This window comes from Nerophis ophidion, linkage group LG23 (genome assembly GCF_033978795.1).
Source record: "Nerophis ophidion isolate RoL-2023_Sa linkage group LG23, RoL_Noph_v1.0, whole genome shotgun sequence".
In the NCBI taxonomy this organism is placed as follows: Eukaryota; Metazoa; Chordata; class Actinopteri; order Syngnathiformes; family Syngnathidae; genus Nerophis; species Nerophis ophidion.
This window is the reverse complement of record NC_084633.1, coordinates 20,831,936-20,856,313: the sequence shown is the minus strand read 5'-3', so window position 1 is coordinate 20,856,313 and position 24,378 is coordinate 20,831,936. Positions and strand designations below refer to the sequence as shown.

Below are 24,378 nucleotides of genomic sequence, written 5' to 3'. Positions count from 1 at the left end.
TGGGTAACTTACACATGTGTGATGGTATGGGGGTGTATTAGTGCCCAAGACATGGGTAACTTACACATGTGTGATGGTATGGGGGTGTATTAGTGAACAAGACATGGGTAACTTACACATGTGTGATGGTATGGGGGTGTATTAGTGAACAAGACATGGGTAACTTACACATGTGTGATGGTATGGGGGTGTATTAGTGAACAAGGCATGGGTAACTTACACATGTGTGATGGTATGGGGGTGTATTAGTGAACAAGGCATGGGTAACTCACACATGTGTGATGGTATGGGGGTGTATTAGTGAACAAGACATGGGTAACTTACATATGTGTGATGGTATGGGGGTGTATTAGTGAACAAGACATGGGTAACTTACACATGTGTGATGGTATGGGGGTGTATTAGTGAACAAGACATGGGTAACTTACACATGTGTGATGGTATGGGGGTGTATTAGTGAACAAGACATGGGTAACTTACACGTGTGATGGTATGGGGGTGTATTAGTGCCCGAGGCATGGGTAACTTACACATGTGTGATGGTATGGGGGTGTATTAGTGAACAAGGCATGGGTAACTTACACATGTGTGATGGTATGGGGGTGTATTAGTGCCCAAGACATGGGTAACTTACACATGTGTGATGGTATGGGGGTGTATTAGTGCCCAAGACATGGGTAACTTACACATGTGTGATGGTATGGGGGTGTATTAGTGAACAAGACATGGGTAACTTACACATGTGTGATGGTATGGGGGTGTATTAGTGAACAAGACATGGGTAACTTACACATGTGTGATGGTATGGGGGTGTATTAGTGCCCAAGGCATGGGTAACTTACACATGTGTGATGGTATGGGGGTGTATTAGTGCCCAAGACATGGGTAACTTACACATGTGTGATGGTATGGGGGTGTATTAGTGCCCAAGGCATGGGTAACTTACACATGTGTGATGGTATGGGGGTGTATTAGTGCCCAAGACATGGGTAACTTACACATGTGTGATGGTATGGGGGTGTATTAGTGCCCAAGACATGGGTAACTTACACATGTGTGATGGTATGGGGGTGTATTAGTGCCCAAGGCATGGGTAACTTACACATGTGTGATGGTATGGGGGTGTATTAGTGAACAAGACATGGGTAACTTACACATCTGTGAAGGCACCATTAATGCTGAAAGGTACATACAGGTTTTGGAGCAACATATGTTGTCATCCAAGCAACGTTATCATGGACGCCCCTGATTATTTCAGCAAGACAATGCCAAGCCACGTGTTACAACAGCGTGGCTTCGTAGTAAAAGAGTGCGGGTACTAGACGGGCCTGCCTGTAGTCCAGACCTGGCACTTTATGAAGCCTAAAATAGCACAAGGGAGACCCTGGACTGTTGAACAACTTAAAAAGTACATCAGGTAAGAATGGGAATGAATTCCACTTCAAAAATGTGTTTCCTCAGTTCCCAGACGTTTACTGAGTATTGTTAAAAGGAAAGGCCATGTAACACACTGGTAAAAATGTGTTGCTAACTTGCTACCATTAAATTCCAAGTTAAAGATTATTTGCAACAACAAAAAAATGAAGTTTCTCAGTGTGAGCATGAAATAAGTTGTCTTTGCAGTCTATTCAATTGAATATAAGTTGAAAAAGATTATCAAATCATTGTATTCTCTTTTTATTTACAATTTACACAATGTGACAACTACACTGGTTTTGTACAAGACTTTTTACATTTTTGGTATCATGCCTTGGTAACATTGATGGAAGGAGGTTTTGGCTCCAAATCTCAGGATACATGGCCCCATTCATTCTTTCCTTAACACGGATCAATCGTCCTGTCCCCTTAGCAGAAAAACAGCTCCAAAGCATGATGTTTCCACCCCCATACTTCACAGTAGGTATGGTGTTCTTGGGATGCAACTCAGTATTCTTCTTCCTCCAAACACCACCAGTTGAGTTTATACCAAAAAGTTCTATTTTGGTTTCATCTGACCACATGACATTCTCCCAATCCTCTGCTGTATCATCCATGTATCCATTTTGGTATCAACTCAACTGGTGGTGTTTGGAGGAAGAAGAATACTGAGTTGTATCCCAAGAACACCACACCTACTGTGAAGCATGGGGGTGGAAACATCATGCTTTGGGGCTGTTTTTTTGCTAAGGGGACAGGACGATTGATCCGTGTTAAGGAAAGAATGAATGGGGCCATGTATCGTGAGATTTGGAGCCAAAACCTCCTTCGAATGGTTGACCAAATACTTATTTTCCACCATCATTTACAAATAAATTTAAAATTCCTACAATGTGAATTCCTGGATTTTGTTTTCTTATTCTGTTTCTTCCCCCCTACAAAAACCTTCCCCCCGGAAGAAATTTGGCGTGACAGCCCCTCCAATGCATGAAAGACCCCAATGAGGGCGTGACGATACCAAGTTCTATGACTCTTAAGGGTTGCAGCTGCAAAATTAGCAAAACAAAAATAGCTTGACAGGTTAGCATGCTGAAATGCTAATATTTTTTCCTCACCGTTATTTTTCACCTATGACAATCAGCCAATTATAATGCTTTTAAAACAGGCAGCTGTGTGAGCTGCTTAAAGGTCCTTCCGCCCTCATTGGGGTCCTTCAAGTAGTTTCTTCCGGGGGGAAGGTTTTTGGCGTGACAGCCCGATTCATTCTTTCCTTAACACGGATCAATCGTCCTGTCCCCTTAGCAGGAAAACAGCCCCAAAGCATGATGTTTCCACCCCCATGCTTCACAGTAGGTATGGTGTTCTTGGGATGCAACTCAGTATTCTTGTTCCTCCAAACACGACCAGTTGATTTTACACCAAAAAGTTCTATTTTGGTTTCATCTGACCACATGACATTCTCCCAATCCTCTGCTGTATCATCCATGTATGTTGCATCCCAAGAACACCATACCTACTGTGAAGCGTAGGGGTGGAAACATCATGCTTTGGGGCGGTTTTTCTGCTAAGGGGACAGGACGATTGATCCGTGTTAAGGAAAGAATGAATGGGGCCATGTATCCTGAGATTTGGAGCCAAAACCTCCTTCCATCAGTGAGAGCTTTGAATGGTTGACCAAATACTTATTTTCCACCATCATTTACAAATTAATTCTTTAAAAATTCCTAGATTTTTTTTTCTTCACATTCTGTCTCTCACAGTTGAAGTGTACCTATGATGAAAATGACAGACCTCTGTCATCATTTTAAGTGGGAGAACTTGCACAATCGGTCATTTGGACTTTGACCGAAACACAAAACCTGTTCTGCGTGTTTCCTTGTTCCGATTCCACCATCACCACATCCTCCATGTGAGCTGCTCCAGCTACTTGTATCAATTAAAAGGTAAATAAAAAAACAAAACTGAAATGCTTTATGTGTAACAAAGTACCTTCATCGGCAAACATTTAAAGGCTACTCAAAAATGGGTTAGCAGCTTGCGGATTTACTGCAGACCTTCATCATTATTCCATCTCCTGTACCCTCCCTGGTCTAGCTCCTGATCAAATAAAAATAAAGCATCATGCTGCATGCAATAACTGAAGAATAAGGTCCTCTTGGCTACCTGTGTGAGCACGCATGGGAGGGGAAGCAGGGCGGGACGGAGGGTCCAGATCCAGCAAAGTCTCAGGGGCAGGAGGAGGGCGAGTCTTCAGAGACTTGGATCTCTTGGCCGAGTACATGTTCTCCAGTTCAGCGTACACGGCTGATAGCTGGCGTGGTGGAAATGTACAAAGAGACCAGAGTGAGACTAAAAAAAAATAATCAAAAAAAATGATGCTGGATACATTTTGTGATGTATTCAAATTTGTCCTGCAGCGGACGTGAAGGCGGGAGCGGTACGTACATTGGTGAGGTTGTTGGGAGTCTCGGGGAGGGAAGTACCGTCTCCTGACTGTCTTTCTCCAGGTGCCAACCTCATGCCAGCCTCCATTAGCGAGTCTGCACGGTAGCCTAAAGTAATTCAGCCGTTAAAATGAGCCGGACTCAGGACTCTCTCATTTTCTGACCGGGAGGGAAGCGATCATGCTGTGTGATGGTTCGCTTTTACAGCTGATTGGGGTCGATTCTTGGAATTCAAGACTGAGCTTAGGTCTTTTTTTTATCTATTTATTAAAAATAGAGATGTCCGATAATGGCTTTTTTTATTCTCCAACTCTTAATTACGGATTCTGATAAATACAGTGGGGCAAAAAGTATTTAGTCAGCCAGCGATTGTGCAAGTTCTCCCACTTAAAATGATGACAGAGGTCTGTCATTTTCATCATAGGTACACTTCAACTGGGAGAGACAGAATGTGGGGGAAAAAATCCAGGAATTCACATTGTAGGAATTTTAAAGAATTTATTTGATCATATTACGCCTGCACGGGCTTCCTGTGCACTTAAGATGTGACTTTAAGGTTTTACTACTTACGTATAAAATACTACACGGTCTAGCTCCATCCTATCTTGCCGATTGTATTGTACCGTATGTCCCGGCAAGAAATCTGCCTTCAAAAGACTCCGGCTTATTAGTGATTCCTAGAGCCCCCAAAAAGTCTGCGGGCTATAGAGCGTTTTCCGTTCGGGCTCCAGTACTCTGGAATGCCCTGCCGGTAACAGTTCGAGATGCTACCTCAGTAGAAGCATTTAAGTCTCACCTTAAAACTCATCTGTATACTGTAGCCTTTAAATAGACTCCCTTTTTAGACCAGTTGATCTGCCGCTTCTTTTCTTTTTTCTCCTCTGTCCCCCCCTCCCTTGTGGAGGGTGTCCGGTCCGATGACCATGGATGAAGTACCGGCTGTCCAGAGTCGAGACCCAGGATGGACCGCTCGCCTGTGTATCGGTTGGGGACATCTCTACGATGCTGATCCGCCTCCACTTGGGATGGTTTCCTCTCGCTGCTGTCTTGGATCCGCTTTGAACTGAACTCTCGCGGCTGTGTTGGAGCCACTATGGATTGAACTTTCACAGTATCATGTTAGACCCGCTCCACATCCATTGCTTTCGGTCCCCTGGAGGGGGGGGTTGCCCACATCTGAGGTCCTCTCCAAGGTTTCTCAGTCAGCATTGTCACTGGCGTCCCACTGGATGTGAATTCTCCCTGCCCACTGGGTGTGAGTTTTCCTTGCCCTTTTGTGGGTTCTTCCGAGGATGTTGTAGTCGTAATGATTTGTGCAGTCCTTTGAGACATTTGTGATTTGGGGCTATATAAATAAACATTGATTGATTGGTGCAAATCTCAGGATACATGGCCCCATTCATTCTTTCCTTAACACGGATCAATCGTCCTGTCCCCTTAGCAGAAAAACAGCCCCAAAGCATGATGTTTCCACCCCCATGCTTCACAGTAGGTATGGTGTTCTTGGGATGCAACTCAGTATTCTTCTTCCTCCAAACACCACCAGTTGAGTTTATACCAAAAAGTTCTATTTTGGTTTCATCTGACCACATGACATTCTCCCAATCCTCTGCTGTATCATCCATGTATCCATTTTGGTATAAACTCAACTGGTGGTGTTTGGAGGAAGAAGAATACTGAGTTGCATCCCAAGAACACCATACCTACTGTGAAGCATGGGGGTGGAAACATCATGCTTTGGGGCTGTTTTTCTGCTAAGGGGACAGGACGATTGATCCGTGTTAAGGAAAGAATGAATGGGGCCATGTATCGTGAGATTTGGAGCCAAAACCTCCTTCGAATGGTTGACCAAATACTTATTTTCCACCATAATTTACAAATAAATTCTTTAAAATTCCTACAATGTGAAGTCTTGGATTTTTTTTCCACATTCTGTCTCTCCCAGTTGAAGTGTACCTATGATGAAAATGACAGACCTCTGTCATCATTTGAAGTGGGAGAACTTGCACAATCGCTGGCTGACTAAATACTTTTTTGCCCCACTGTACAGTCGTGGAATGAACACATTATTATGCCTAATTTTGTTGTGATGCCCCGCTGGATGCATTAAACAACAAAGGTTTTCCAAAATAAATAAAAAGTTCTGTAAAAAAAAAGTTCCAACATGGCACTGCCATATTTATTATTGAAGTCATAAAGTGCATTATTATTTTTAACATGCCTCAAAACAGCAGCTTGGAAATTTGGTACATGCTCTCCCTGAGACAGCATGAAGAGGTTAGCAGGGGGGGGGGGGGGGGGGTATATATTGTAATGTCCCGGAAGAGTTAGTGCTGCAAGGGTTTTGTGGTATTTGTGCTGTTGTGTTTATGTTGTGTTCCGGTGCGGATGTTCTGTCTTGTAATTTATTGTCTTGTAATTAATGTACATCAGAGCTACTCGAATGTTTGTATTTTTTGTATATAGTGTATTAGATTCTGCAAGTAGTGTTTGGATCCCCCTGTACGCAATATCTGAAGAGCATGGAAAAAAGCATTTCACTGTGGTGTACTCTGCATGTGACAAATAAAACCTTGAACCTTCTCCCGAAATGTGTTTGGCATTCTTTAGAAAGAAATAACTCTTAAATATGGATATATGTAGATGTCTATCTCCATCATGACTCAAAGCACTTTACATAGTGAAACCCAATATCTAAGTTCCATTTAAAGCAGTGTGGGTGGCACTGGGAGCAGGTGGGTCAAGTGTCTTGCCCAAGGACACAACGGCAGTGACTAGGATGGCGGAAGCGGGGATTGAACCTGCAACCCTCAAGTTGCTGGCACGGCGGCTCTACCAACTGAGTTATACCGCCCCATCATGTTGTGTTACAGTGCGGATGTTCTCCCGAAATGTGTTTGTCTTTCTTGTTTGGTGTGGGTTCACAGTGTGGCGCATATTTGTAACAGTGTTAAAGTTGTTTATACGGCCACCCTCAGTGTGACCTGTATGGCTGTTGACCAAGTATGCCTTGCACTCACTTGTGTGTGTGAAAAGTCGTAGAGGGCAGTGCCTTTAAGGCACGACCCCAATATTGTTGAATGGGGGGAAATTGGGAGAAATTCGGGAGAATGGTTGCCCTGGGAGATTTTCGGGAGGGGCACTGAAGTTCTGGAGTTTCCGGAGAAAATGGGGAGGGTCGGCAAGTACGACTGTAGTGAAGTGAAGTGAATTATATTTATATAGCGCTTTTCTCTAGTGACTCTAAGCACTTTACATAGTGAAACCCAATATCTAAGTTACATTTAAAGCAGTGTGGGTGGCACTGGGAGCAGGTGGGTAAAGTGTCTTGCCCAAGGACACAACGGCAGTGACTAGGATGGCGGAAGCGGGAATCGAACCTGCAACCCTCAAGTTGCTGGCACGGCCGCTCTACCAACCGAGCTATACCGACCCACATACTTCTCCCTACATCCGTGTATCACTCCTTACAGCGGCGTTTTAAAAAGTCATAAATTTGACTTTTTGAAACCAATACCGTTAATTTCCGACATTCCATTTTAAAGCATTTATCAGTTGATAATATCGGCGTTCTGACATTATCGGACATCTCTAATTAAAAATAAAGATACTCTGCACAATCAGGTAAGAACTAATAGAACAACTGTATAATAATTCAGCTTCTACAAAAAATAATAATGCTTGGTTTACCTTTTAAAAATATAAGAAACACCTCAATAATTGACTTTAAAAAGCAAAATCGGCCAAAAACAATAAACATTGTTGAAAATAAATAACCAAATAAAATAATGTTATTCAAGTCGAAAGAGAAATTAGCTGATATATTTCAATTTAGGTAAGATTCAAGTCCAACGTTAGGCAACATTATTCCGGTATTGAGAGAATAATCGAGAAATTGTCATCTCAATTTTTCTATTTGCATGAGAATAAAGTTGAATTTGATAAAAACAAGTCATGATGTCACCAGATTACCATCACGTTTTTTTTTTCCAAAATAAAGACTTAACTGAATAAGAGATCATTTTACAAGAATAAAGCTTGAATTTACAAGGGTGTAAAACAGGCCTGGGCAATTATTTTGATTCGGGGGCCAAATTTAGAGAAAAAAAATGTGTCTGGGGGCCGGTGTATCTATTTTTAGCAAAACTAATGCAAAACCTCACAATAAAGTCTGATTGAATGCTAAAAACGTTATGACAGACCGTTTTAAAAACAGAATGGAATTTTTAGTTTTTCTATGAAGGATAAAACCCTGAATATTGAAAACATATGAATCAATCGACATATTTTACAATCAAGCCAAATGCAACAAACACAGCGAAATATGAACGTGAAGGGTAAAAAAACCCCACCTACTATCTGTTATATTTGATACATCACTAAGCTTTAAAACTTTCTTGTCAAAAAATCTCCTTTCACGTCTGTCCCTGACACCCACATTTCAGGCTCTGGAAACACTCGGGGGAAACGCTCCCCACCCACACTGCTTGGTGCCTCGTCTGAGCTGCTGTGACGTAGATTACTTAGACTCAATATCCCTCTTGAAAACAAGACTCAAAACACACCTATTCCTGACTGCTTATTCACTGTAATCATCTTATCTTAACTATCTTTGTTGTCGTTTTTATCCAATTTTATTGTTTTGATTTTGTACGGTATCCTTGAGTGCCCAGAAAGGTGCCTTATAAGTAAAGTGTATTATTCAAACTTCATGAACGTTTTTTGTATGTAGCTTCAATCACTATCACCCAAAAAAAAAAAAAAAAAAAAGAGTTGTTGAAATGATCGGAAACTCAAGACAGCTGTCACGCCAAATTTCTTCCCCCCATGATAAATACAGACGTTTTGTTAACGCTATATTATAAAAATATAACGCTATATTATAAAAAAGACAGACGTTTTGTTAACGCTTTATTATAGAAAAATAAATTAAAAAAACAATTTACAAACCCAGGCTATGGGATGACGCATTTACTTCCGGGGTCACATTTCTTCACCTTTCCTCTTACGTCATCCCATAGCTTGTGTTTGTAAATTGTTTTTTCAATTTTTTTATAATATAGTGTTAACAAAACGTCTGTATTTTTATAATATAGCGTTATCGAAATGTCTGTATTAATCATGACCCCGGAAGTAAATGGGGGGGAGGTTTCTGTAGGGGGGAAGAAATTTGGCGTGACACAGCCATGACATCATGTTCTTTACAAGTGTATGTCAACTTTTGACCACCACTGTATGTGGGAAATGGCGAAATTAAAGCTATATACAAATAGTTTGTCACGAGAGGGTGACAGAGGCTGCTGGGCATGTGAAAATTAAAAGTATTTAGCTAATTAATGAACAAATAAAGGCTTCCGCCCCGGCAAACCAGAGCTTTTCTCTGTTTACTGAGCAGCTAAGAAATATTAGATATTTTTATTGTCATCTATAAGCGTATTTCCTTGAATTGTCGCCTGGGCACTAATTATTTTAAAATCTCTTCTCACTACGGCACTTACCAAAGGCATGTACTAAACATTTGAGTGTGATGTAAGGATACATCACGAAAAGCATATTTAATTAAAAAAAACGTTATTATGGTCTTACCTTTACTTATAAATGAAGTCCATTCGAGATCCTTCTGCTCAAAAGTATCGATAACTTGTTTATAGAAGTCTTCCTTATCTTTCTTCAGTTTTAAAAGTCTCTCTGTCTCCATGGAGATCTTCCTTTATTACCTCCTGCTTTGATTGAAAGTCCAGTTTAGAAAACTGCTATCAGTTAGCTCGGCTCCTCAAGTGCGGGCGACGACAGAATTATCCTCGGACAACTCCCCCTCCCGTTCTGCTCCGTGGGTGATCTTTTTATCCCACCGCTGCCACCATGAAGTGTTATTGTGTAAATAATACACTGGGTATTTAGGACTAGAACATGCTTTATTTCAGCCCCGTTGTTTACATAGCCAGCATGGGAGTGTTACGTCCTAAAAGGTCCGTCATATCCGTCCCAGCACTAATTGTCACTTCTTCTGCAGCCGAGTAGTCGCAAGAAGGATAACTAGCGCCCTCTACCACCAGGAGGCGGCAGTCATTTAATGACTCATATTTGACACACGCAGCTACGGTATATTAATAAAACATAGCTGCTTACTTTTCTTTTTAGCATATTCAATAGCTTGGACCTTAAATCCTACTGAATAGCTCTTACTCTTCTTCCCTTTATGCGATTTCAAATTACCGGTATTGAACTCAGCCTCCTCCATTTTGAAAATGATGACAGGGGAAGTGTCACTCGTGACGTGACGAGTTTGACCCGGCGGTAATGCTAAGCATGCGCTAATTGTTTTGCGAAGCGAGTTTGACCCGGCAGTAATTCAAGGCAGGGGCAGACTATGCACCCGGCGGCAATTCAAGGAAATACGGTAGTTGTTATTTCATTGATATTAACAGAATATTTTCTCTTTCTTCCTGTTCTATCTTATATTTGGGGCAAAACCATAACACCGGTCTAACAGTGTCAATCAAAACTGAACATCTTATTGTATGTTGTTAGTTAATAATATTATTGTTAGTTAGCAATAATGAACATCTTATTGTAATGTGGTTGTCATGTTGTTCCTTAGTAATAATAATAGGCGAGTTGTATAAAAAGTATTTGTATTAAAGGTTGTGAGGTTCTGTACCCATGCCCAAGTGCGTGCCAATGACCAGGTCATCAGAGCTCCGCCCCCTCACACTGCTCCTGTACGTGGTGCCCGTTACCCTCACGGAGCTGCTACGGCGATGGGGCTCAACCTCGGGTTCTGGAGGAAGGGGAGGAGGTGGTGGTGGTGGAACTGGAACACACACACATGTTGGGAACAAACACAGGGGCCCCCCAAGCGCCCGACCGGATCTTGCCCAGAGAATCACTTGAGGACCTTCAAGGTACACTATATTGCCAAAAGTGTTTGGCCAGCCATCCAAATGATGAGAATCAGGCGTCTTAATCACTTGTGTATAAAATCAAGAATTTAAGCATGGAGACGGATTCTATAAACATTAATGAAAGAATGGGCCACTTTCAGTGATTTCCAGCGTGGATTTGTCACAGGATGCCACCTGTGCAACAAATCCAGACGGGAAATTTCCTCGCTCCTAAATATTCCAAAGTCAACTGTCGGCTTTATTATGAGAAAAGTGAAGAGTTTGGGAACAACAGCAACTACAGAGCTCCAAACTTCATGTGACCTTCCAATTAGCCCACAAACAGTACGCAGAGAGCTTCATGGAATGGGTTTCCATGGCCGAGCAGCTGCATCTAAGCCATAAATCACCAAGTCCAATGCAAAACGTGGGATGCAGTGGTGTAAAGGACATCGCCACTGGACTCTAGAGTAGCGGAGACATCACACATTTCCACCTGGCAATCTGATGGACCAGTCTGGGTTTGGAGGTTGCCAGGAGAACCCTACATTTCGGACTGTGCCGAGTGTGACATTTGGTGGAGGAGGAATTATGGTGCAGGGTCGTATTTCAGGAGTTGGGATTGGCTCCTTAGTTCCAGTTAAATGAACTTTGAATGCTCCAGTATACCCCCAAAAAAATTTGGTTAAATCCATGCTGCCAACCTTGTGGGAACCAGTTTGGAGCGGGCCCCTTCCTCTTCCAACACGAATGTGCACCAGTGCACACAAAGCAAGGTCCATAAAGACACGGATGACAGAGTCTGGTGTGGATGAACTTGACTGGCCTGCACAGAGTCCTGACCTGAACCCGATAGAACATTTAGTGGAGGAGGAATTATGGTGCAGGGTCGTATTTCAGGAGTTGGGATTGGCTCCTTAGTTCCAGTTAAATGAACTTTGAATGCTCCAGTACACCCAAAAAAATTTGGTTAAATCCATGCTCCCAACCTTGCGGGAACCAGTTTGGAGCGGGCCCCTTCCTCTTCCAACACGAATGTGCACCAGTGCACAAAGCAAGGTCCATAAAGACACGGATGACAGAGTCTGGTGTGGATGAACTTGACTGGCCTGCACAGAGTCCTGACCTGAACCCGATAGAACATTTAGTGGAGGAGGAATTATGGTGCAGGGTCGTATTTCAGGAGTTGGGATTGGCTCCTTAGTTCCAGTTAAATGAACTTTGAATGCTCCAGTATACCAAAAAAAAAATTTGGTTAAATCCATGCTCCCAACCTTGCGGGAACCAGTTTGGAGCGGGCCCCTTCCTCTTCCAACACGAATGTGCACCAGTGCACAAAGCAGGGTCCATAAAGACACGGATGACAGAGTCTGGTGTGGATGAACTTGACTGGCCTGCACAGAGTCCTGACCTGAACCCGATAGAACATTTAGTGGAGGAGGAATTATGGTGCAGGGTTGTATTTCAGGAGTTGGGATTGGCTCCTTAGTTCCAGTTAAATGAACTTTGAATGCTCCAGTATACCAAAAAAAATATGGTTAAATCCGTGCTGCCAACCTTGTGGGAACCAGTTTGGAGCGGGCCCCTTCCTCTTCCAACACAAATGTGCACCAGTGCACACAAAGCAAGGTCCATACAGACACGGATGACAGAGTCTGGTGTGGATGAACTTGACTGGCCTGCACAGAGTCCTGACCTGAACCCGATAGAACATTTAGTGGAGGAGGAATTATGGTGCAGGGTCGTATTTCAGGAGTTGGGATTGGCTCCTTAGTTCCAGTTAAATGAACTTTGAATGCTCCAGTATACCCAAAAAAAATTGGTTAAATCCATGCTGCCAACCTTGTGGGAACCAGTTTGGAGCGGGCCCCTTCCTCTTCCAACACGAATGTGCACCAGTGCACACAAAGCAAGGTCCATAAAGACACGGATGACAGAGTCTGGTGGGGATGAACTTGACTGGCCTGCACAGAGTCCTGACCTGAACCCGAATTAGAACGGAGAGTGAGAGCCAGGCCTTCTCCACCAAGACACCAATGCGCTTTGGAAGAATGGTGGAAAATCCCTATAAACACACTCTGCAACCTTGTGGACAGCCTTCCCAGGAGAGTTGAAGCTGTAATAGCTGCTCAAATCATATTGAAGCCTATGGGTTGGGAATGGGATGGCACTTCAAGGTCATATGTGAGTCAAGGCAGGTGGCCAAATACTTTTGGCAATATAGCGTACATGAAAGCTTGGAAAAGTCAAAAAGGTGCACTCTCACCTGTCGCCTTGAATCCAAGAAAGCGTGAGATCTTGCCCTGGCAGTGTTCCTGCTCTTCATACGTCAGCAGCTGGTAAACAAATTGCCAGATCACCTGTTTGGCCGGAGTATCCAGAACGGGGAACACATCCACGATCAGCGTGTCGACATTTCTAAAAAAAAAAAAAACATTAGAACAATTTCCACCCTTTCTGCAGCTTCTTCTCCCTCACCTGTGCTGGAAGAAGTTCTCCAGGGCCTTGCAGATGGTGTACTTCTCCTGGACGGTCAGCAGGTGCTCCAGCTGCTGCCCGAAGGTGCGGCCCTGAACTCGGATGCTGGAGGGAAGGATGTCGGCCACCCACTGCAGGGAGCTGAGCACGGGGGAGCGAGCGCGCTCCGTGGCCAGGCCGCCGCCCACCAGGTCCTGCTCCGACAGGGAGAACGAGGCCATGCCGTCCTCCACCACCAGGGTGGGCATGGCGCCGCTTCCCTGAAGCATGGACACCACCTTCTCGTGGGAGGAGGTTCTATACCACCAGGCACACAAGTTAGACTTTTAAAGGGGAACATTATTACAATTTCAAAAGGGTTAAAAATAGGGATGCACCGATTAATCGGTAACCGAATATATTCGGCCGAATTTGGCAAAAAAAGCCACATTCGGCCTTCGGTGGAATGAGTTAAAAACAAGGCCGAATAGTGGCGTGTGACGCAAGTTTTTGAGGCGGTGACGCAATCAACCAACGTGCAGTGACGTTGGGATATGTTGTGTACCTGTATAAGTGTATGAGGTTACATGCACACACTTATTGAGATTTAGTGGGGCCTCTGTTTACATTATTAGCCTGTTGTGTAGGCTACCTGTATAAGTGTATGAGGTTACAAGCACACACTTATTGAGATTTACTTGAGCCTTCTGTTTACATTATTAGCCTGTTGTGTAGGCTACCTGTATAAGTGTATGAGGTTACAAGCACACACTTATTGAGATTTAGTGGGGCCTCTGTTTACATTATTAGGCTGTTGTGTAGGCTACCTGTATAAGTGTATGAGGTTACAAGCACACACTTATTGAGATTTAGTGGGTCCTCTGTTTACATTATTAGCCTGTTGTGTAGGCTACCTGTATAAGTGTATGAGGTTACATGCACACACTTATTGAGATTTAGTGGGGCCTCTGTTTACATTATTAGCCTGTTGTGTAGGCTACCTGTATAAGTGTATGAGGTTACATGCACACACTTATTGAGATTTACTTGAGCCTTCTGTTTACACTATTAGCCTGTTGTGTAGGCTACCTGTATAAGTGTATGAGGTTACATGCACACACTTATTGAGATTTAGTGGGGCCTCTGTTTACATTATTAGCCTGTTGTGTAGGCTACCTGTATAAGTGTATGAGGTTACATGCACACACTTATTGAGATTTAGTGGGGCCTCTGTTTACATTATTAGCTTGTTGTGTAGGCTACCTGTATAAGTGTATGAGGTTACAATGTTGTGTACCTGTATAAGTGTATGAGGTTACAAGCACACACTTATTGAGATTTACTTGAGCCTTCTGTTTACATTATTAGCCTGTTGTGTAGGCTACCTGTATAAGTGTATGAGGTTACAAGCACACACTTAAATGTTTTTTGTGTAACTGTGCTTAAGTAGCTCATTGTTGGAAATGACTAATTTTATATAGAGGCTGATCAAGCTAAATATATAATATTATAAGAGTTGGATTTAACCTTGAGTGATTGTGATCAGGACAATAAATCAAAACTTTAGTTTCTTAGTTGAAGATCACCTTTTTTGTTCAAATTCATAGAATAAAATAGAAAGTACTTCATTGATCCTTGGGGATCAATGAATAGACATTATGCAATAGACATTAATAATAATAAATAATATAATATATATCGTATATTATATATCTAATATATGAATAAAATAAATATATTCTACATATATATATACACACAATATACTATATACACACAATATACTATATATACAGTACACCTAACAAAAATCCCCTTAAATTGAGATTATTAAAAAATAAAAATCTTACTTGTTTTGTTTAGAAAAAGCATAAAATATATTTTTTTAAATTGTTATACTTTTTTTTTTTAGATCATGCTTACATTTTATGGGATTTTATTATTGCAACATTTTACTGTTACAATAAATAAATGCTAGGGATGCACCGATTAATTGGTAACTGAATATATTCGGCCGAATATGGCAAAAAAAGCCACATTCGGCCATCGGTGGAATGAGTTAAAAACAAGGCCGAATAGTGGCGTGTGACGCAATTTTTGGAGGCGGTGACGCAATCAACCAACGTGCAGTGACGTTGGGATATGTTGTGTACCTGTATAAGTGTATGAGGTTACATGCACACACTTATTGAGATTTAGTGGGGCCTCTGTTTACATTATTAGCATGTTGTGTAGGCTACCTGTATAAGTGTATGAGGTTACAAGCACACACTTATTGAGATTTACTTGAGCCTTCTGTTTACATTATTAGCCTGTTGTGTAGGCTACCTGTATAAGTGTATGAGGTTACATGCACACACTTATTGAGATTTAGTGGGGCCTCTGTTTACATTATTAGCCTGTTGTGTAGGCTACCTGTATAAGTGTATGAGGTTACAAGCACACACTTATTGAGATTTAGTGGGGCCTCTGTTTACATTATTAGCCTGTTGTGTAGGCTACCTGTATAAGTGTATGAGGTTACAAGCACACACTTATTGAGATTTACTTGAGCCTTCTGTTTACATTATTAGCCTGTTGTGTAGGCTACCTGTATAAGTGTATGAGGTTACAAGCACACACTTATTGAGATTTACTTGAGCCTTCTGTTTACATTATTAGCCTGTTGTGTAGGCTACCTGTATAAGTGTATGAGGTTACAAGCACACACTTATTGAGATTTAGTGGGGCCTCTGTTTACATTATTAGCCTGTTGTGTAGGCTACCTGTATAAGTGTATGAGGTTACAAGCACACACTTATTGAGATTTACTTGAGCCTTCTGTTTACATTATTAGCCTGTTGTGTAGGCTACCTGTATAAGTGTATGAGGTTACAAGCACACACTTATTGAGATTTAGTGGGGCCTCTGTGTACATTATTAGCCTGTTGTGTAGGCTACCTGTATAAGTGTATGAGGTTACATGCACACACTTATTGAGATTCACTTGAGCCTTCTGTTTACATTATTAGCATATCTACTGTGGCTAAGCAGACTTTTGCCAAAAGGACAATAATTCATTTGTTGTGGGTTTATCCACTTTAATGCACTTTATTTTTTTTGGGGAATGCATGTTTTGTTTGAAGGCCTAATATAAATGAAAAACCTTGTGCTTTTTTTGAAAAGCAAAGACTACTGGAATATTAAAAAAATGTCAATATTCAATAAAAAAAATTACTTTATTTGAAAAACATGTCTAAATATTTATTCTAGGCTATTTATGCAATATTAAAAAATTGTGAAAAACTGCATTCATTATTCGGTATTCGGCCAAGCGTTTAAATTTTATTCGGCTTCAGCCACAAATTTTCATTTCGGTGCATCCCTAGTTAAAAACAATACAAATCAGTTCCCAGTGGATTGTTTTATTTTTCAAAGTTTTTTTTCAAAATTTTACACCTCCCGGAATATCCCTAAAAAAAAAGCTTTAAAGTTCTTGATTTTCCCTATTTGCGATGCCACTGTCCATCTCCCTGTGACGTCATACAATCTATTTTTCCCCACACTCCTAGTCTTCAATAATCTTTTTCGGAGAGTGACGTCACGGTAGTAACACTTCTGCACTCTGACCATATGATTATATCAGTCATACTGCAAATATGAAAAAATTCTACGGAGATGCACTGTTTAACATTTACAATCCCTATATAAGACACAAACACGTTTTCATTTTATACATGTTAAGTCGTAAATAAATAAATAGTCCGTCAATGGGGGCTCTCTATTTCTCCCACAAAACCTCTAAAAAACATCTTTTGTAAAGTAAATCTGAACAGCAGATATGGGCATCTACATCAACCATATGTCCCGGCAAGAAATCTGCGTTCAAAAGACTCCGGCTTATTAGTGATTCCTAGAGCCCAAAAAAAGTCTGCGGGCTATAGAGCGTTTTCATTTCGGGCTCCAGTACTCTGGAATGCCCTCCCGGTAACAGTTCGAGATGCCACCTCAGTAGAAGCATTTAAGTCTCACCTTAAAACTCATCTGTATACTCTAGCCTTTAAATAGACCTCCTTTTTAGACCAGTTGATCTGCCGCTTCTTTTCTTTTTCTCCTCTGTCCCCCCCTCCCTTGTGGAGGGGGTCCGGTCCGATGACCATGGATGAAGTACTGGCTGTCCAGAGTCGAGACCCAGGATGGACCGCTCGCCTGTATCGGTTGGGGACATCTCTACGCTGCTGATCCGCCTCCGTTTGGGATGGTTTCCTGTGGACGGGACTCTCGCTGCTGTCTTGGATCCGCTTGAACTGAACTCTCGCTGCTGTCTTGGAGCCACTATGGATTGAACTTTCACAGTATCATGTTAGACCCGCTCCACATCCATTGCTTTCGGTCCCCTACAGGGGGGGGGTTGCCCACATCTGAGGTCCTCTCCAAGGTTTCTCATAGTCAGCATTGTCACTGGCGTCCCACTGGATGTGAATTCTCCCTGCCCACTGGGTGTGAGTTTTCCTTGCCCTTTTGTGGGTTCTTCCGAGGATGTTGTAGTCGTAATGATTTGTGCAGTCCTTTGAGACATTTGTGATTCGGGGCTATATAAATAAACATTGATTGATTGATTGATTGACTATATCAGGGGTCTCAAACACGCGGCCCGCCAGACGTTATTTTACAGCCAGCACCTTGATGTGAAAGTTTTATGTTGGTGCGGCGCGCAAGTTTTACATGGATGGCACTTTACAGCGTCATACTTTTATACCCTGGATTTTTCCAGGAGACCCCCGGTGTCAGTGCTCCTCCGGGGATAATCACTCTTGAATTTCAGCTTAACAACAATAGTAAGAGGGCACCTTGGAGACACTGCCTTAAAGGGGAACATTATCACCATTTCAAAAGGGTTAAAAACAATAAAAATCAGTTCCCAGTGGCTTGTTTTATCTTTTGAAGTTTTTCAATTCACTTCACCTTGAGTCACTAGAGAAAAGTGCTATGTAAATAGAATTCACGTCACACTTCGATAAACAGAGCAAGTGAGAGGACACACAAACAAGACACAAAACAATCCAAAAAGCAGTCAAACAAAAATGAATATTATCGACAACAGTATCAATAATAGTGACATTTCAAATCCCTCATTGACATGATCATTACAGACATTTATGAAAAAAAAAATAAAAAAAAATAAAAAAAATGTCAGAATAATTGTAGCTAAGTTATCACACAACTTTGTGTTGCCATGAGTTCCCGGCGAGAGGACAACAGCTGTCTTTGCAAAAGGCTTGTAAAACTCCAGTGTGTAGGATAGGAAGCGACATGAGGGTGTCAGTTTCTTTCTTCTATTGTAACCCACAGGAAGATTTTGTCTTGACCCGAGATTTACAAAGCGGAGAGGAAGCAGGGCCTGACGCCCCTCCAGGCACCTTTTCTTTGAACTGTTTCACAACCTTTTCTTTGAACGGTTTTGTAACCAAAAGGCGAGGGCTGTTTACGACCCCCCTCCCTTAGAAACAGCTGTTGCCATGTGATCAAGGAAAGTCCAAATAAAAGAGGCGGACAATCTTTCGTCAGAGCGTAGGACGATACTGTACAAGGGTACGCGTTTCTCCTCAATTGGGCTGAATTGAATTATGTCTCTGTTTAATCCCTTGCTTCTTGTCTTGTTTAATAGATGTCATCAGTGTTTGAACCTGGCAAGGAGTTTGAACAGTCTCTCAAAAAGAAAATCTGCAGAGACTCCTCCCATCCCCACCAAGGACTGTTTTCACTGCTGGACTCTAGAAAGAGGTTCCGCAGCCTCCGTAGCAGAACCTCCAGGTTCCGTAACAGCTTTTTCCCTCAGGCTGTAAGACTCTTGAACGCATCATAATAATCCCCTCAATTCATCCCCAAAATGGATTAACTGGCTGGAATATAAAGACAATATAACATACATCCATAAACGTGGATGCATTTTTAAAAGTGCAAATCTGTACAGTAATCTATTTATTTATTATTATTATTGAGCTTTTATCCTGCACTACAACCAGCTAATGCAACAAAATTGAGGTCTTATCTGTACTGTAAACTTCAAATGTTAATGACAAGTCTAAGTCTATATTGGTGCTTTGTTGGATTGTTTTGGTTCATCCATTCCATAATTGAAGTCCACATATGGATATACTAAAGATTTTAAGTGTAGTACGTGCATACAAATGTTTTAAATTAGATTTTCCTCTCAGGATATATTTCTACTCTTTTGTTGAGAAGAATTGTTGTCATAGTTTGCTTTGTACATCATTTGCAATTAGCACATTATCTGCAAAGTTTGCAACAAATCAAAAAGTATTTAGCTCAACCCCTTTTTTAAAATTCATGGTATCAATGATAAGAGAGCCAAATGAAATAAATGTATTCAAATGGTGGGCATCTTTAAATGAAAAAAAAAAGTGTCATTAAATAATTGAAAATGCAATTACGTAAACACAAAAGTTATGAAATACATAAAGCGGTCTAACAAATATATTGATTATATATCTATGTGGAGGGGTGTGTGGCCTGCAGTGGAATGGGGTGTTGCAAGACCAGCCTCAAAGTCAGCGACAGGTGCATAAATGGCCCAGATGGGCCTCAAAGTCAGCGACAGGTGCATAGATGGCCCAGGTGGGCCTTGTTATCTAATCACCTGTCGCCCTGTTTAAGCAGCAGCCAGGAGGAGAGAGGTTGTCGGAGCTGGGGGAGAGCGAGACTGACAGACCCAGTTGATGGAAAGCCACCTGCGGCAATATTTACAAAATAAAGCTGTATTGTAACCCTAACCCGGGCTCTCGTGTCGGAGCTTGGAGGCCTGGAGGACCCAACGGGAGCACAACCTCCAAAATTTGGCGCCCAACATGGCCGGACCACCTGAGGCGAAGGAAACCGACCCCTTGACGGTTTTTGCGAGCGTGTTCGCGGCGGTGACAGCGGTCAGCCACCAGCAGGTGGGAGTGACATGGCTAACATCAGCGGCCCAATAGGTTCGCTTCCCACCTATTGACATCAAAGTCGCTGCCGTTGTGTCCTTGGGCAGGACACTTCACCCTTTGCACCCGGTGCCGCTCACACCGGTGAATGAATGATGAATGAATGATTGGTGGTGGTCGGAGGGGCCGTAGGCGCAAACTGGCAGCCATGCTTCCGTCAGTCTACCCCAGGACAGCTGTGGCTACAGATGTAGCTTACCACCACCAGGTGTGAATGAATGATGGGTTCTCACTTCTCTGTGAGCGCTTTGAGTATATAACAATAGAAAAGCGCGATATAAATCTAATCCATTATTATTATTATTATCTGTTGGTGGCTGGCTCGCAAAAGCCGTTGCTTTCCAGCGACTGTCTTGTTGGCTCCGTCAGTCTCGCTCTCGCTCCGACAACCTCTCTCCTCTCGGCTGCTGCTTATACAGGGCGACGCGTGATTAGATAACAAGGCCCACCTGGGCCATCTATGCACCTGTTGCTGACTTCGAGGCCGGTCCTGGCACAACACCGTTCCGCTGCAGGCCCACAGGCCACGCCCCCCTCCACAGCCTATATTGCACAATTAAATTATGTTATCAAAAATCTGTTTTTTCCCCCCACATTTAAGTTAATTCATATTCTAATTATCTACTAATCTCAAAAGTACGGACACACTTTGTCATGCTATTGAAATTAAAAAGAAGGTGTGTCCAAACTCACCCCCCAACTCCTACTTAAATGTGTGTTCACATTTTACCTTTGCAAAACTCTTACCTCATGTCAAGTCCATTGAGAAACAGGATGCGGTCACCCGGCTTTAGACCCGCTTTGTCTGCTGCACTCCCTTCACAAGAAAATACAAGAAAAGATAATTGTGTGAGGTATGCACAGTGATGGGCAAAAATAATAATTTTTATCAATATTGAAAGCTCAAGGGTCAACCACGGTGCTTGGCAGAGGTTGGCAATCTACTTGTGGTGTAAGGAGGGTCCAGTAGGTGCCAATGTGATGTCATCATGTCATTTGTAATGAAATAGTGCAGTGGTGGCGGGGGAAAGGAATCAATTGATTAAATGACGGTGTTTTATTTTCCTATATTGAAACATAGTGTTACTGTTCGAACTGTACCAAGTAGTTACAGGATCATACATTGGTCATATTCAAAGTCCTCATGTGTCCAGGTACATATTTCCTGACTTTATCAACATAAAATACATTTTAAATTAAAGTTGCAAGCAGCGATGGACGGGACCGAGTCAATATGGAAGTGGCTGACAACACACTACTTTGTATTATATTGTAGTTTTTACCTTCCATAACGTGCCTACTGACAGATATAAGTTAGAACTATACACTACTTTTTACTATAAATGTTGTAGTTTTTACCTTCCATAACGTGCCTACTGACAGATATAAGTTAGAAAAACCCGATGCTAACCGCCCATTGAAAATACATGGCTAGTAGCTACTATTAGCAAACAGATAAATTTACCAACTCGGCGTGATATCTTAATATCGACGCAACTCGGCCCTGATGGTCGGCACCTATAAGTTTACAGTTAGTTATAAAATGTTGGACGGTTGTTTTTACGATATGCAGGCAAACGACAACTTTAAAACATACCGGCTTAGCTACGGAACCTGGCAGCCCTCTTGGTATAGACGATCACAGCCCCTCCCTCACGAATGTTGGTGCGTGCGCACCAGCAGCAGACGATACGGAAAAAAACGGGGAAAAAAAACCCCGTCTCCCTCCCTCACGGCGGACATCTTTGAAATGGTTTTCAGCGCAGCGGTTGTTTGAAGGCTGATAAAACCAAAACCGTAGCAGTAATTAAAAATCTTTCATCAACTTTTAATCAGAAGGGTTCAATCTCTCTCCTGTGGTAGTTTGAAGCCGACACGACAACCCCGCTCAGAGGAGATGATTTAAAAAAAAAAAAGAAAAAGGTGACCAGTTTTTACAAAACGTTTGTTTTGAAGGGGGAATTGCAAACTTCCTGTTAATTATTGCTGGGGGTTGTCAATATATGAAATGTAGGACTAAGTGAGACTTACATAGAGGTTTTGTTTCATGTCCCTATGACATTCCTACTGGAAGTTACAGGCAGTTTTGTCCGTGTTTTCTTCCTAAGAGCAAATTTGTCTGTTTTATTCCTAGAGGCGCCAGAGCGCAATTTTGAGTTTTGGGGTTAGGTTTTTTGTTTAGATTGCAATTTCCGCCAGTCCTGATGTGTGTGTCCAGTTTGGTGAGTTTTGAAACAATTTAAGGGGGTCAAATTACAGCTCAAAGAGGCAAAGGTGAGTGTTTTTACAAAACTTTTGTTTTGAAGGGGGAATTGCAAACTTCCTGTTGATTTTTGCTGGTGGTTGTCAATATATGAAATATAGGACTAAGTGAGACCTACATAGAGGTTTTGTTTCATGTCCCTATGACATTCCTACTGGAAGTTACAGGCAGTTTTGTCCGTGTTTTCTTCCTAAGAGCAAATTTGTCTGTGTTTTATTCCTAGAGGCGCCAGAGCGCAATTTTGAGTTTTGGGGTTAGGTTTTTTGTTTAGATTGCAATTTTCGCCAGTCCTGATGTGTGTGTCCAGTTTGGTGAGTTTTGAAACGTGTTAAGGGGGTCAAATTACAGCTCAAAGAGGTAAAGGTGAGCGTTTTTACAAAACGTTTGTTTTGAAGGGGGAATTGCAAACTTCCTGTTAATTATTGCTGGGGGTTGTCAATATATGAAATATAGGACTAAGTGAGACCTACATAGAGGTTTTGTTTCATGTCCCTATGACATTCCTACTGGAAGTTACAGGCAGTTTTGTCCGTGTTTTCTTCCTAAGAGCAAATTTGTCTGTTTTATTCCTAGAGGCGCCAGAGCGCAATTTTGAGTTTTGGGGTTAGGTTTTTTGTTTAGATTGCAATTTCCGCCAGTCCTGATGTGTGTGTCCAGTTTGGTGAGTTTTGAAACAATTTAAGGGGGTCAAATTACAGCTCAAAGAGGCAAAGGTGAGTGTTTTTACAAAACTTTTGTTTTGAAGGGGGAATTGCAAACTTCCTGTTGATTTTTGCTGGTGGTTGTCAATATATGAAATATAGGACTAAGTGAGACCTACATAGAGGTTTTGTTTCATGTCCCTATGACATTCCTACTGGAAGTTACAGGCAGTTTTGTCCGTGTTTTCTTCCTAAGAGCAAATTTGTCTGTGTTTTATTCCTAGAGGCGCCAGAGCGCAATTTTGAGTTTTGGGGTTAGGTTTTTTGTTTAGATTGCAATTTTCGCCAGTCCTGATGTGTGTGTCCAGTTTGGTGAGTTTTGAAACGTGTTAAGGGGGTCAAATTACAGCTCAAAGAGGTAAAGGTGAGCGTTTTTACAAAACTTTTGTTTTGAAGGGGGAATTGCAAACTTCCTGTTGATTTTTGCAGGGGGTTGTCAATATATGAAATGTAGGACTAAGTGAGACCTACATAGAGGTTTTGTTTCATGTCTCTACGACAATCCTACTGGAAGTTACAGGCAGTTTTGTCTGTGTTTTCTTCCTAAGAGCAAATTTGTCTGTGTTTTATTCCTAGAGGTGCTAGAGCGCAATTTTGAGTTTTGGGGTTAGGTTTTTTTGATTAGATTGCAATTTTTGTGAGTCTTCTGTGAGTTTTGAAGCATGTTAAGGGGGTCAAATTACAGCTCAAAGAGGCAAAGGTGAGTGTTTTTACAAAACTTTTGTTTTGAAGGGGGAATTGCAAACTTCTGTTGATTTTTGCTGAAGGATGTCAGTGTATTAAATTTAGGTCTAAGTGAGACCTACATAAAGGTTTTTGTTTCATGTTGTTTTATCTGTTTTTTTCCTAGGGGTACCTAGAGCGAAATTTTTAGTTTTGAGGTTAGTTTTTTTTTTATCAAATCGCAATGTTGGCCAGTCCTGATGTGTGTGTCAAATTTGGTGAGTTTTGAAGCATGTTAAGCGGGTCAAATTACAGCTCAAAGAGGCAAAGGTGAGTGTTTTTACAAAACTTTTGTTTTGAAGGGGGAATTGCAAACTTCTGTTGATTTTTGCTGAAGGATGTCAGTGTATTAAATTTAGGTCTAAGTGAGACCTACATAAAGGTGTTTGTTTCATGTTGTTTTATCTGTTTTTTTCCTAGGGGTCGCTAGAGCGAAATTTTTAGTTTTGAGGTTAGTTTTTTTTTTAATCAAATCGCAATGTTGGCCAGTCCTGATGTGTGTGTCAAATT

The 24,378-nt window shown here is 41.8% G+C and overlaps 1 protein-coding gene across 4 annotated transcripts in view; it reads right to left on the bottom strand.

The window, feature by feature from the left end:
• Positions 1-24,378, bottom strand: part of grid2ipa (glutamate receptor, ionotropic, delta 2 (Grid2) interacting protein, a) — a 163,554-nt gene that overhangs the window by 46,437 nt on the left and 92,739 nt on the right. For 3 of the 4 annotated variants that reach the window (XM_061885231.1, XM_061885233.1, XM_061885235.1), the window contains 6 exons: positions 20,929-20,998; positions 13,223-13,519; positions 13,011-13,162; positions 10,522-10,674; positions 3,862-3,968; positions 3,580-3,727 (listed from right to left, as the gene is read on the bottom strand). In XM_061885231.1, the coding sequence (XP_061741215.1) occupies positions 3,580-3,727; positions 3,862-3,968; positions 10,522-10,674; positions 13,011-13,162; positions 13,223-13,519; positions 20,929-20,998 (927 nt within the window). The remainder of the gene's footprint in view (positions 1-3,579; positions 3,728-3,861; positions 3,969-10,521; positions 10,675-13,010; positions 13,163-13,222; positions 13,520-20,928; positions 20,999-24,378) is intronic. The other variant, XM_061885234.1, reaches the window with a different exon arrangement.